The sequence below is a fragment of the Cololabis saira genome, chromosome 21 (assembly GCF_033807715.1).
Source record: "Cololabis saira isolate AMF1-May2022 chromosome 21, fColSai1.1, whole genome shotgun sequence".
Lineage (NCBI taxonomy): Eukaryota > Metazoa > Chordata > Actinopteri > Beloniformes > Belonidae > Cololabis > Cololabis saira.
Window position 1 is genome coordinate 36,133,915 of NC_084607.1, and position 15,381 is coordinate 36,149,295.

Consider the following 15,381-nt stretch of genomic DNA (forward strand, 5'->3'; position numbering starts at 1 on the left):
TCAACACTGAGTGCGTTCACATGGGAAGTTTAATTCCTCTTTTATTCAGAATTAAAATTAAATCCGATTTAAAATGAGTAAAAATTACCATGTAAACACTTAATTCCGAATGAAAATGGCCATTCAGAATTTTTATAGTTTTATAGTATTATTTGGATCCCCATTAGCTGCAGCAAAACTGCAGCTATTCTTCCTGGGGTCCCACACATAATACACAATACAAGGCAAAAATTAAAAGCAAACCTAAAGAGGTAGTTGAAGAAAAAGAAAAGAAACATAGAAAAGAAAAAAAAGTTAAAAAAAAAAAAGGAAATTCTCCTACAAAATATATTCTAGATTTCTGTCAAATAAGACCAGAGCTCCTTTTGACACTCACATTAAGGTTACAGTCATTCCGTTAAACATTTAGATATAATGCTTTACAATACAAAATCATACATTCTTTAAATAGCATCAACCAATTCAAACAATGTATAGTCATCGACAATGCATTTAAGTTATAATTCGGAATTAAATTTATGTCGGAATTAAACTTAATTCCGAAGTAAGTGGCTGGTTTATTCTGATTTTAAATCCGAATAGAATAATTCCGTGATCATGTCTACAATCATTCTTCTTTAAATTAATCCCGGTCTTTCTTTCTGCTCGTTCCCTCCCCCGTCTGTCTCCATGATCTTATATTCCACTGGGCTGGTTTTCCAAACAAAGTTTCAAGATGCAGCAGCAGTAAACGCTGGTCAAGAGCAGAGACCATTTATTTAATAAATAGAAATCATTAAAAGAACAGATGGAAACTGGAAACATCAAAATGGTGAGCTTTTCAAAGTTGTAGCGTCTAAGTTAGTTTTTCTTCCGGTAGTTTAACTTCCGGTCCCCCCCCTATCCAATCAGAACCTTCCCAACCCCCAGACCTGGAGAGGAATTGGAGAAAGACCATCAAACGTGTTTTCCATGTAAACCTCAATTCAGAATTACTATTTCCATGTAAACTCGAAGGAAAATAGTTTAATTCTGAATGATTTAATTCAGAATAATGAATTCTGAATTAAAAAACATCATGTAACCGTGGCCACTGGGCCGGCTCCTCTGACAGGCTACACCGTTACAAGAAGGCAAACACAGCTGAATGGAGGCGTCGGCATTATTTGAAAACAGCACAGAAAAGCAGTTTGTTTATTTGCATGGGCGTCAGTTTGATTTCAGAAGTGCTGGGGACATTTACCATAAACCTGAGTAAGGTTTGAAAAGTGCTGGGTACGAGCTACGCCCATTACTTCCGAATTGAGGTTTCATGATAAATAATAGGCATTGCATTAGATGATGCATATTGACGCGATATTGTCCCCATATTAAAAGCCATCTGCGCGGTCTTATTTAGGTCGTCGGAAACATCATATACATATTGCAAGCCTTTTATTATTTTAATATTGCTGATCATGGCTTACAGTTAAAGAAAACTCAAATATCCTATCTCAAAATATTAGAATATTCTGGGAATCTTAATCTTAAACTGTAAGCCATAATCAGCTATATTAAAATAATAAAAGGCTTGCAATATTTCAGTTGATTTGTAATGAATCCAGAATGTATTATATTTTTGAACTCCAGAAAAATAAAGGACTTTATCACAATATTCTAATTTTCTGAGACAGTCCTGTAAACTTGTTTATGTCGTTGTGCTGAACCACTTGGGAATATCCACGGTTACTTTGTGTTAACGGAGCAGCAGAGAGCAGCGTCTTGCTGCTGCAGGAAACTGCGCGTTGGAAGCAGATGAGTGACGGACACTGGCTGATTTATGGTTCCGCGTTGCACCAACGCAAAGTGACGGCGTCGGATACGCAGGGATGCGAACGTACGGTACGCAACGCTGCGTAACCCAAGCCGTAGGCTACGCCGTCGATTTAACGCGGAACCAATAATCAGGCGCATTTGTCAGTTTTTTCAGACTTTTCGTCTTTTCAACTGAGCATGAAGACACATAAGATCAGGGTGCAATGCTTGCTTATGCACCCTCGTGGAACCGGGCCTGCGGAACGCAATTTTTAATTCCCAATTCCCAAGCCCTACCTGGAGGTGAAGCCCCAGTCCTCCCCGCAGCGCTGTCTGTCACACACACATACAGATCTGGCACAGACGCAGCAGGTCCTGTTGTCCCGCCACTAAGATTTTGCTGGCCTTAATGTTTCCTGTGTTTTATTTTGTTATTATTGATAAATTTAGTGTTGATGTGTGTGTGTGTGTGTGTGTGTGTGTGTGTGTGTGTGTGTGTGTGTGTGTGTGTGTGTGTGTGTGTGTGTGTGTGTGTGTGTGTGTGTGTGTGTGTGTGTGTGTGTGTGTGTGTGTGTGTGTGTGTGTGTGTGTGTGTGACAGACGTGTGTATGGGGCGTTAATGAAAATACGGGACAAATCGCGTCTTACTTAATTTTTTTATTTTTTTTTTTTTTTTAAGTGGTGGGGACAAATCTGCTCGTCAGACAAAGTGGTGGGGACGCGTCCCCACCGTCCCCGGTGGAAATGACGCGCCTGTTTATTTGTACGGCACACCCAGAACACCCGAGTGTGGCACAGGGAGCTTCACAGAACGAACCGCTGAAAGCTACAAAGACCGAGTCCAGGAAACACAGAAGAGAACCATTCTCAAATCCTTAAAGGTCGCCATCAAACCTGAAGCAGCAGCAACATAGAATCACTTCATTTCTGTCATTGCTATACTGTACCACTGTAGGAGCAAAATGAAGTGAAGTTCCAGTTAGGTCACAGAAAAAGCCAAATAAAAGCCCAGACTAATGCGAGCAAACCCTTTGAGGGGGACCCTTAGAGATGCTGAAACCCAAACGCTCCTGGTCTCGTCTGAGTTTCAGTCGGTCCTCATCTGATGAACGCGTCGCCAAATCGCTCCAGGACAGAAGCGGCCGTTCTCTGGGTCGTTCTTCCCATGTTAGAACCCATTCTTCTTATTAGCTGTGTTAGCTCTACAATAATAGTGTAGAAAACGGTCCGGCAGGTCGACACAGCGGAGCAAATAGTAGTACTCACATTCCCTGTTTGGCCTTTTTTCATCCAAACTCGTTCAAAACTTTTAATCCGGTGGTTTTACTGTGTATTTGAGACGGTGTTATTAAGATACTGCAGCTAATCCCCTCCAAACCTGTGTGGTTTAAAGGTACTGACTCACATGCACAACGCTGCCCAGAGGGCTTTCCTTTCTCTTGTTTTTTCTCCCCTCTTAATCCGTTCGCCCACACTGATCCTTGTTATGACATGAGCTCAGTCGACGGGCCGAAGCCTCACAACACGTCGGCTTTCTGTAACCAAGCTGCTGCTGCTGCTGCAGTCTGGAGCCCCGGCAGCGGCTGAGACGCCCGGGGAGCCCTGCAGCAGCCGGGGAGCCCCGAAGCAGCCGGGGAAAGCCCTTTCTTTCTGTTGGTCTGATTCACCGCACGAATCGGCACAGATTACTTTTGTAATACTGTATTTGACCCGTTCTGTGTACGTTTTGACCGTATAGAAACGTAATTCTCGTCAGTCGTGTGAAATAAGACCTGGAAACAGACGTTTTGGCATAGAATTATCAAATTGGTTTAATTCACCGTACGAATTGTTACAGATTACTTTTGTAATACTGTATTTGACCCGGTCTTTGTATGTTTTGACCGTATAGAAACGTAATTCTTGCCATTGTAAGAATGAGATGAACCTGCTGGATCTACTGCCCTTACTTTTTAACAACTTGTTCTTTTTATTATTTTACCTCTTTTCTTATCGTTTTATTTCATTTTATTTGTTATTTACTGTTTAATTGTGTCTTGCTGCTTTTAATGTTGATGTAAAGCACTTTGAATGACCTTGTGTTGAGTTGTGCTATACAAATAAACTTGCCTTGGCTTTCTCGGGATGCTGAGAGCTGACTGAACGTCCAGTAAATGATGAAGATGATCATAAACAGAGCAAGTGATGAAGAGGAGGACACGCCGCACAAAAATACACCGGGGTCTTATTGACGTCTTGAGTAATTCTGCCTTAAATCGTCTTTTTCTTTTTGTCACGTTGTTGTAATTATACGCTCTTCAATTCAGCCAGTACATTTCTTTTCGGTGGAAAGTTTCCTGCCTGCTCAAAGTTTGGAGTAATATCACATCTCACACTTCAATGCATGAGTTTCTAATATTTTCACTTATTTAAAGGTTAATATACTCTACATCAGCAAAGTAGCTTTGCAGGCAAGCGTACCAAAATCAGTGTTTAATCTTAAACTGTGAAACCACGTTATATTTCTGGAAATAACCCCACCTGATAACTTCCTCACAAATAAATGCAATATTCTGAAAACATTACAAATGGGTTTGTAATATTCTCCATATTCACCAAATATTCCACAAATTCAAAATACTCCAGGATGTTAAAAATAAAAGAAAAGAAAAGAAAAGAAAATAAAAGAAAAGAAAAGAAAAGAAAAGAAAAGAAAAGAAAAGAAAAGAAAAGAAAAGAAAAAAAACATTGGGCTCTTCACAGAGAAAACAATGCTATTTAAATGTGAGTAAATGGAGCTACACTTCTTATTTTATGCCAGTCATGTGATCCAAACGTCTGAGGAGGATTAACATACATATAAAATGATTCCACAGTGACTGAAATCATTTGTTTTCTTCACCTGAATATCTGAGAAATCAGCTCCAAGCGCTGCTCGGGTCATTTTAAAGTCTTAGTTTTCAGCTTTAGTCCAGCACTTTCACACATAATTATTTTGTTTCTCTAAGATACAGACAGAAAATGAGGAGCCTGACTCTTAAACCTTAATATTAATATATTAATATTAAACCTTAATATTATAATTCTAATAAACAACACTGAGTACATCTAAAAAACAGTAACAAAAAAACCGTCACCTTAAAAAGAGTTTCATCTGTTCAGTTGGGAGGTATCTCGCAACAAATGAAGATTTTGTCTGAATTGTGGTTTTATTGTGTCTCCACAGTATCTGCAGGCTCACTGACAGGTCTGCTCATTTAAATCATGGACAATGACATTTAAAATCATTACCGTACTCTATCTTTTATTTAGAGACTGAAAATAAAAATCTCCATGGATGTTGATTATACGCAGTACTGGAGTTGAGGGGGATGAGGGGGGATGGCATCCCCCCCTGAAATAAAAATGGTCAAAATCATCCCCCCTTTCCATCCCTTATGTCATTTCATCAATGAATGTGGTTTTACTGCTATTTCAACATTTAGAGTCATCACCAGAAAAATAACACCAGAAAAATAACTTATTTGACAATTTTCACCTGTTTCAAGTAAATTTTCACTTGAAATAAGTAGAAAAATCTGCCAGTGGAACAAGATTTATCTTCTCATTACAAGCAAAAAAATCTTGTTCAACTGGCAGATTTTTCTACTTATTTTAAGTGAAAATCTACTTGAAACAGGTGAAAATTGTTGTTTTTTCCAGTGATGAGTCTTGTTTTAAGTGTAATGAGATTTTTTTACTAAAATGAGACATTTTAACTAAATAAGACAAATATTCTTGTTAAGATTGTGAGTTTTTGCAGTGATCCATGTTACTTATCCTGTGAAGGACAGAGTCATATTGATAAGTTCAGAAAAGTGTTTTTTATTGTTGTGTTTTGATGTATTTGATGTAAGCCCAGTGGATATTTAAAGCTTACAGAAGGCTGCATTTAACTGCTGCTATGTCATTCCTGCAGTATTTCTGCAGGTGTTTTGGTCAGTGCTATTATTTGTAATATATTATATTATTGGTAATCAGCACAAATTATCTGTCCCCATATGATAAAATCCACCATCCCCCCTGATTTTTTTTTTCAAGTGTAAAAGTGTAGGAGACGCAGCACGCTCTATTTTTGAAGGGGAACAAACCTGGAATATAATAACGCACATGGACCAGTATCAGGGGGAGGATCGGCCGCCGCTGTTCGGGAGAGGATGATGATGATGGTGGGAGTTCGAGCTCGGCCCATTTGGACTGTCGGAGTTCGTGGAGTTTGTGGAGTTTGTGGAGTTTGTGGAGTTTGTGGAGGCCTCAAATGAATCCCCGACCAAACCAGCACCTCACACTCAAACACCCATTATCCTGCTCCCCGGCCCTTCATGCTCACGGTTTTAAACCAGAGACTTTCAATATTAAATGCATTTCCCTTGTTATGTATGTTTATTATATATGTGTGTTGTTTATTAGAATTATAATATTAAGGTTTAATATTAATATATTAATATTAAGGTTTAAGAGTCATGCTCCTCATTTTTCCGCCTGTATCAAAATAATGATGTGTGTGACTGAAAGTGCTGGACTAAAGCTGAAAACTAAGACTTTAAAATGATCCAAGCAGCGCTTGGAGCTTTTTAGATATTCAGGTGGAGAAAACAAACGATTTCAGTCACTGTGGAATCATTTTATATGTATGTTAATCCTCCTCGGACGTTTGTATCACATCACCGGCATAAAATAAGAAGTGCAGCTCCATTTACTCACATACGTATTTTTTTTCCATACTCCATTGTAATAATCAATGTCCTGTGTCACATTCATTTGCTCAAAGCTGCAACTTTAACGCCCAGACGGAGCTGCGAGTTATCATATTATCATATTAATAACCAATAAGCTCCTCATACTGTGCAATCTTCTCTATCCAATAAGTGCAATATTTCTTACTCATCTATGTGCAATATTCTTCCACCCATTCATGTGCATTATTATTCCCTCATTCAGTCATTTTTATAGTGTATATATATTTATGTTTCCTGCTTCTCATAAACAGAGTCTTTGTTTACATAGTCTTTGCATGTGTGCACTTTTACGGAGCTGCTGCCTAATCTCATTGTACCAGTCTAATGATAATAAAGGCTTTCTATTTCTATTTTCTATTTCTATTAACACATTCAATTGTGTTTCGGTAGTTTTCTGGGATGTTTTAGTGCAAACTGAAGACAAAAGGTCTAAAAGATGCTCCTAAATGTAGCGTTTCTTCATAGTCAGGTCAGAGCATAATGGTCATGTTCTGGTCTCTGGAAAGATCCAGAGACAACTTCTGTTGTAATAGACGCTATAGAAATGAAACTGAATAGAATTGAGTTGAATTGTGAGGATAGACGCTAAGATGGGAGTTTTTTCCAGGACTTTCCTGCCCTGTTACTCACCAGCCTCCTCCAGCCTGGAGTGCGCCAGCGCGCCGCCGTGGCCTCCGTGCGCGTAGGACAGGTAGGTCCCGGGGTGGTGCGCGCTCACGGGGCTGTGGTAGGGCGCGTACCCGAGCGGGCGGCCGTACGAGGACGCCCCGGCGGAGAAGTGTCCGTCGTGCTGCGCGGGGCCCACGCCCACGCCGTGCAGCCCGTGCACCGGATAGTGTCCGTGGGACAGGGCCGGGGAGCCCTGCCCGGGGCCCGGGTACGCGTGGCCGCCGAACTCCAGGAACGCAGACTTGGACGGATCAGTGTTGGGAACCAAAGAGTCCGAGATTGAACTCATAGTCATCATTGGGGTGATGGGGGGGAAAAAGGATCAGCTATTCCCTCTGGCGGGGGTCATCATAGATCATAGATCATAGAGCCTTAATTCAGAGGACGCGCTCATCTCCCATCCTGCGTGCGTGCCAGGTGAAAGTCCCACAAAAGTAACCTTTTCAAAAGCATTTAATCCAGCAGACTGACAACAACGGTATGGAAATGACCAAATATAGGCAAAAACACCAAGAAATAAATATTTAAGAATGTGTCTGCAATTCAAAAATCAAATATCCGCGGCGCGCTTTTTCTCTCCTCTCAGCGCAACTCCAGCAGCTCCGCGCTCGATTCCACTAGTGTTGTGACGAGACTGCTGAGGCGGAGTGGATGGGAGTGTGTTCCTCCGTGGATGGGAGTGTGTTCTCCGTGGATGGGAGTGTGTTCCTCCTCCCCAGAGTGGGGCCTCGGCTTTGGCTCAGGCGCGCACCCGCGGCGCGCTCATTGGCTGGAGCGCGTCCCCGTGTCGCACTAATCACTAATCACACGCAGCGCCACGGACCAGCGCGGCTCGTGGAAATCAATAGGAAAAAACACTGAAACTGGAGGTATTTGTGCTCACAGCGTGGAATAAAAGATGATATTTTAGGTTGAAAGTGGCCCGTAAATTCCTCTCTGTTATATTTATTTTTTTCTCATGGCGCAGCTCTCCGAGCAATACTTTGTTTTAGTTTCAGTGCATACATTGTAGTCTGCTCTTTGCAAACTGTAAAATAGCGTGAAGATTTCTTTCTTGCCGAAAAGTAAGTAATTAGGATAGTCTCATGTTGGATTTGCACGTGATAATAAAGCCACCAGAGGATCGGACGCTTCCTAAAAAAAATTGTTCCTGTTTTTCAAAAGCAAAATAGAGATAATCAGAGCAGATTATTTGCATAAACGGGGTTCTTCTGATCTCGCTGAATAGCCTATATCGAATATATTCAAGAAAATATCCAATGATCTGTTTCATTTATTTTCCACTTTCCACTTTCAATTCCAACCAATAATTTTTTTTCTAATAAAATAAAAAATATTGTATAAATGTATTTAAACCAGAATCCTAAATGTAGAAAATAAATCCAATATTGCCTGAGTGTCTATTCTCCCGTGGATGCGCGGAGCGCGCCCTGTGGTCCCGCTCTGCGGGGGAAACAGCAACAAACACCAGCACAAACACAAACTCCAACCTGCTGATTTTGGCAGAGAAAAAGCTCGGACACCGTAATTTCACTTCATTACGATCCTTGTGCGTGGAAATCCCGGACTGTGGGCCTGCTGTGAAATTCCGCTCAGAAAACCCTCTGCAGCAGCAGAACCCGCGCTCCCGATCTGATCTGATTTGATTTGATTTGATTTTGTACATGTAAAAGACAATTAAATGGAAGATAAGAAAACAAAACAACAAAACGAAGAATTTCATACTTTAACACTTAATATCTTAATTACATGTGCAAAAATGAGTAGGAAGAAGTGTAAACTTATTTAATCCTATACCCTCATTCACTAATAATTTATAAACAAGTATTTATAATAACTACTATAATTATACTCACACACTGTACTCATACACTTACTTATACATACATACATTGAGTATTTCTATCTATTTCTACACACATGCCCATATAAATATTTATATAAATATACTTATTTACAGCATACTATCTCTATATTAACTCCATCTGCTCTATTTCTATATGTATATATATATATATATATATATATATATATATATATATATATATATATATATATATATATATATATATATATATATATACATATATATATATATATATATATATATATATATATATATATATATATATATATATATATATATATATATATATATATATATATACATATATATATATATATATATATATATATATATATATATATATATATATATATATATATATATATATACATATATATATTCACATACACATGCATACATACACATATAATTATATATATATATATATATATATATATATATATATATATATATATATATATATATATATATATATATATTATATATAATTATTGCCCATTTCTGAACGATCCTGGCCGAACAGGTCCAAATATATCCATTTATAACATAATTATATTTTGTTGACAAATTATTGGATGGCCTAAAGCATTGAGATGGTAACAGATTCAAAATGTTATATTAAAATAACGTTTTCTTTTATTAGATTTTACAACATTTTATTTACATTTACTAAATAATTTGAAGATAGGAAACACACAATTTATAAACGTTTATTTTGATGCAGCAGTATGGCATGGTTCCAAAAGGACCCGTTACACTCCTGATGAAGTGTACTAGTGCACCCTTTAAGTGCACCCTAAATCACAGACTACTAAACTAAACTAAAAGCAAATTAAGCAATATATATATATATATATATATATATATATATATATATATATATATATATATATATATATATATATATATATATATATATATATATATATATATATATATATATATATATATATATATTGGAATGGCGTATTGAAAGTCAGGATCTAAAGTGTAAAATGCCTTGAGATGACTTTGTTGAGAACTGGTGCTACACAAGAAAAGTAAACAGACCATAGGTAGTGTTCTCCTCACCTGGATCGTTAGTGCTAAGCCATTTCACCAGTCCACTTACTGTGTGTGTGTGTGTGTGTGTGTGTGTGTGTGTGTGTGTGTGTGTGTGTGTGTGTGTGTGTGTGTGTGTGTGTGTGTGTGTGTGGGCGTGTGAGTGTGTGCACATGTGTATGAGTGTGAGTGAGTGTGTATGTACGCGTGGGTGGTGGGGGTAGGGGTCGTATGGAATGTTTTAAATTATGTTTTCTGATTGTTATTTTATTCTGCGTGTAAAGCACCATGTGTTGCATTCATACTGTATGATTTGGTGCTATATAAATAAATAAAAGTTTAAGTTTAAAGTTTAAAGAAAGAAACTGAACTAATCTAAAATGCTGTGGCAGAATATATGATTTGTGAATAAATAAATGTCTGAAAGCCTAATTAAACTTAACCTAAAACTACCTAACCTAAACTAAACCGATATTACCAAAAATAAATGACTGATAAAATCATACAGGAAATGATTACTTGAAGTTGTTGCTGCTCAAGCTGGATCTACGAGCTGTTGACTCAGAGGAACTATACTGGACACAATGTTTTTTTTCTTTTGCTACTTAAACGAATAATAATGGCACTGTGGATAAAGTTAGGTGGTTCTTTTATTTACATCAAACCCACTATGATTGGATGTTATCTATTTTTTAATGATTTGACACAAAAAACATAGGCTTTATACGTTTTTTTTGCTCCACGCCATTCGCCGTCCAATTTGAAATATATTCCCAAACTGCATTTCTCATATGCTGAGGAGTCCGCTTAAAGTCTAGGTGTCTAGGTGTACATCAGGCAGGGTTGTCACCTCTTCAGTATGGAAAATAACTATTGGCTTTAACATGTGTGTGTAACGGATGCTGTATAGGAGCGAGTATAATCATTTCTTCTTCAATGGCGCTGGACCAGTGCAGCATCAGCCAGCAGTGTTGTCTGGATGTGGGTGAGTGTCTCCTGCTGTGACTGCAGCTGCTGTGTAGGGGGGAGGGTGTCAGGGTTTCAAGGTTTTGAATTATTCTTCTGTTTGTCTTGGATGCCCGTATTTTGTATTCTAGTTCCTGTTTTCTGGTTTGAAATTCCATAAAATGGGTTCTTAGGTTCCAGTTTGACTTCCCCTGTTCCCATCTGTCCTGATTGTGTGCACCTGTGTCTCGACAGCTCTGTCTGTATATTGTCTTGGCTTCTCTTCTCCCCTGCTGGTCCGTCTGTTAGTCATCCTGTCTGTTTTTTACATCCTGTCTGTTTGCTGTTCTACTGGTGCTTTTACACTAGTAACTACTCAGCCCGACTCGACTCGCTTCCCCTCGGTTTTGCGCTTTCCCACTAGGGGTCTAACGTGCCGAGTAGATACTTTTTCTGTGTCTATTCTGCCGAGGTTCTAAGCGGCTGAGTCGGCTGTATCTGACATCATCACACTACAGGCCACCGATTGGTCGGGGGGTTGGAGTCAGACGTCTGAGTCAGGAGGAGGAAATCAGAGAAAGAGCGACTCGCTGCTTCTTGTTCATTTTATTCCACCATCAACGGCAGCAAAAGTCTGTTTCATGATCCAACTCTGAGGGTCAGATGTTCATAAACCTGGTGCTGAGGAGAGAATTAAAAAGGGATCTAGACGGGTGATAAGGAACGACCAGATCTACTAGGAGCTCTGTCTCTTCATAGCTGCTCACGGCTCCAGCTGACTTTTCAACAGCCGAGACAAAAAAAAAAAAAACGTTGCCGCTTGAAGCTTCTCTCACTCTCATTTTTTAACTTGATATGGAACACAAGCCACAGACCCAGCAGCACATCTATCATCTCCTCCAGGTTCTACATCTTTAATGTTGTTGTCTTCTCCGTTTAGATCAATTCAATTCAATTCAATTCAATTTTATTTATATAGCGCCTAATACAACAAAAGTTGTCTCTAGACGCTTTCCAGAGACCCAGAACATAAACCCCTGAGCAATTATTACATAAACAATGGCAGGTAAAAACTCCCATAGTGGGAGAAAAGCCTTAAGCCAAACAGTGGCAAGAAAAACTCCCCTTTAGGAGGGAAGAAACATTGAGCAGGACCAGGCTCATAAGGAGGGATCCTCCTGCCGAGGGCCAGACTGGGGGGTCGGGGACGTCAACAGCACACAGCAGGCAGGTGGAAGCAGCAGCGGGATGACCGGGAGTGGGGACCGCAAGCAGGTGGAAGCAGCAACGGGATGATCGGGGGTGGGGACCGCAGGCCAGCACGCAGCACCCGAAGCTCTGGCCCAATCAGCAAGCTCCAGGTTAGGTGCAGGGTCGGGGAAAGGTTGAGAAGGGGCAGGGCCAGGGAGAGGAGTCTTGACGGACAAATCTCTCCCCCGCCTGACGGGGCCGTTACCCTGCCCCTCTCACTCCCACGCTGCAGGTTCCGGTGTTGTGCATTCAGAGATGCTCTTCGCCACCGGCAGAGGATGCTGCACCATGTACAAAAGAGAAAAAAGAAGAGAAAAGGGGGGGCCAGCACAAGAAATTACAGGAGCGACTCTAACACACTAGAGTTTACACTACCTAAAGATTTACCAACACCAGCTAAAGGTTTACTAAACACTAACTATAGGCTTTACTAAACAGAAATGTTTTAAGTTTAGTTTTAAAGGTGGAAGTGGTGTCAGCCTCCTTAAACCAGATTGGGGTTTTTCCAATTTCCACTGGGGACAGGGGGGACATGTCCCCCCCCACTTTTCAAAATCATGTTTTTGTCCCCCCCACTTTTTATAGTTTAAAAACTAACGGTAGGCTCAGCCTGTAATTGCGAATCATCAAGACACCCAAAGGTACTGACGGCACGGCGGCACGGCAGCCCCGCTCCCCCTCCCCCTCCTCCCTCCGCTCTCCCCTCACTGCTCCTCAAGGCTGATTTATGGTTCCGCGTAAAATCGACGCAGAGCCTACGGCGTAGGTTACGAACGGATGCGCACCGTACAGTGCGCGTCGCCGCGTACGCCGTAACCCTACGACGTAGGTTCTGCATCGATTAACGCAGAACCATAAATCAGCCTTCACAGACAGACAGCCAGGACGCGGCGCAGAAATGAAGAGGAGCCGGCAGCTCAATCAATTTTTGCTATTAGTATTGTTACTTTAGAAGAAGAACTTTGCATTAAAACTACTCTTAAAAGCACAATTTATCCAAAACCTTACTCAAGCAAATGTAACTGAGTACTACCCACCTCTGGTTGTGTGTGTTGTATATAGAGTATGGAAAGCACATTTTCCCTCTGCTGTTACTTCACTAACTGTAATGTTGGACTTACACCGCAGGCTCAAACTCAGAGAGAGGCAGGGGAAAGCAGCAGCACTGTAGTGCAGGTAGGTTAATATGTTGTAAATGGTTAGGTGATTTTGGTTTGTTTATAAGGAAAGGAAGGAATGAACATGATCTATTTTCATATTTCATAGGAGAAATATGTGGAGACAGGCGCAAGAGAAGAAGTGCAGGCAGGCAGGCAGGAACCCAACCATGTTAGCCCAAAAGTGATTGTAGAACAGCATCTCAGCAACAAAACCTTAAGATCAAGAGAAGTGGTACTGTGAATTTCCTTGGCTCCATTATAAACAAGGAGTCAATGGAATCCTATGTTTTTTCTGTTCCCAAGCTTTTGAAAATGAAAAATCAAGCCTGGCCAAGAATGCAGACCCAGCATTTTCCCAAAACGGGCAAAAAAAATAATAATGTAAAATTGTCTAAAAAAGTAAATGCATATTAAAATTGTTTGATTGTTCGCATTCACACACACATAGTCTTACAAAGCCACACTGCACATCCACGCTACAGCTACACGCAAAAATTTGCCGTTCCTACTTGTGTCCCCCCCACCTCTGAAACTAAAGTTTCGCCCTTGCCAAATCTACATTTGGATATTCTAGGAACTATGAGTAAACCTGCACTCTGAGAACGGAAAGCTCTGCCAGGAACATAAGGCACTATCAGGTCTTGGAAATAATGCGGAGCTAAGCCGTTTTGGGCTTTATACGCAAGTAATACGATTTTTAATTGGATTCTGAATTTTACGGGTAGCCAATGGAGCAACGCTAACACTGGAGAGACTTGGTCTCTCCTGCTAATTCCTGTCAGTACTCGTGCTGCTGCACTTTGGATCAGCTGGAGCCTATTCAGCAAATGACTTTACATCCTGCCAATAACACATTACAGTAATCTAGTCTAGAAGATACAAACGCATGAACTAGTTTTTCTGCATCACTCTGCGAGAGGATTTTCCTAATCTTTGCAATATTACGGAGATGGAAAAACCCTATTTTACAAACCTGATTAACATATGGTTTAAACGACAAATCCTGATCGAAAACAACACCAAGGTTTCTCACAGTTGCACTGGAAGCCATCGCAACACCATTTAATCCCTTCCTAAGATGCTCTGGACCAAGATCACACAATCAAATACGTCACAGCAGCTTCGCTCCATCCTCCTACTTCTGCTCCAGGTGCTGAATTGTTATGGAAAACGAACTTGGCCGAGTTGAGATGAGTAGAGCTGAGTAGGTACTAGTGGAAAAGCCCCAGTAGTTTTGTGTCATCTGTTTTTCTGTACACAGAGACGAGCTTGGGGCCTTTGGTGCATCCCTTGTATCCATCACTTCACAAAGGAAAAGAATCAGCTTCCGGCACAGGAAGTGGACACATAGACAACTCTTTCGTGTGAGAATTCGTGTAGAATGAGTTATTGGTCGGTGGAAAAACTTTAAGATTTTGCAACAGTTATTCCAGTGATGATGTTGTTATTGTGTTATTCCCAAATGAGTTGCACACCACCATGTATGACTTCTCAAGTGATTTTACATTTGTAAAACATGTATTTAGGCCTATACCCTTAAGCTCTATACCCTCCGCAGGGTGCTCGAGGGTTCATGGGAATTTGCCCAACCAGTCTACATGTGTTTTGTGGATCTGGAGAAGGCATTTGACCGTGTGCCTCGTGCCATTCTGTGGGGGGTGCTGAGTGAGTATGGAGTCCGGGGCCCTCTACTAAGGGCTGTCCGGTCTCTGTATGATCGAAGCAGGAGTCTGGTTCGCATTGCCGGCAGTAAGTCAGACTTGTTCCCAGTGCATGTTGGACTCCGGCAGGGCTGCCTTTTGTCACCGGTCCTGTTCATAATTTTTATGGACAGGATTTCTAGGCGCAGCCAGGGGCCGGAGGGGATCCGGTTTGGGGACCTCAGGATTTCATCTGTGCTTTTTGCAGATGATGTTGT

At 40.5% G+C, this 15,381-nt stretch overlaps 2 protein-coding genes across 2 annotated transcripts in view; one reads left to right on the top strand and one right to left on the bottom strand.

The window, feature by feature from the left end:
- The window catches only part of LOC133422437 (homeobox protein Dlx4a-like), a 29,116-nt gene extending 21,258 nt beyond the window's left edge, over positions 1-7,858 (bottom strand). The window contains 1 exon segment of the mRNA XM_061712428.1: positions 7,161-7,858. Within this exon segment, the coding sequence (XP_061568412.1) occupies positions 7,161-7,497 (337 nt within the window). The 5' untranslated portion in view covers positions 7,498-7,858.
- LOC133421969 (vesicle-fusing ATPase) overlaps positions 1-15,381 on the top strand; it is a 290,608-nt gene that overhangs the window by 47,746 nt on the left and 227,481 nt on the right. The gene's annotated exons all lie outside the window — the stretch shown is intronic.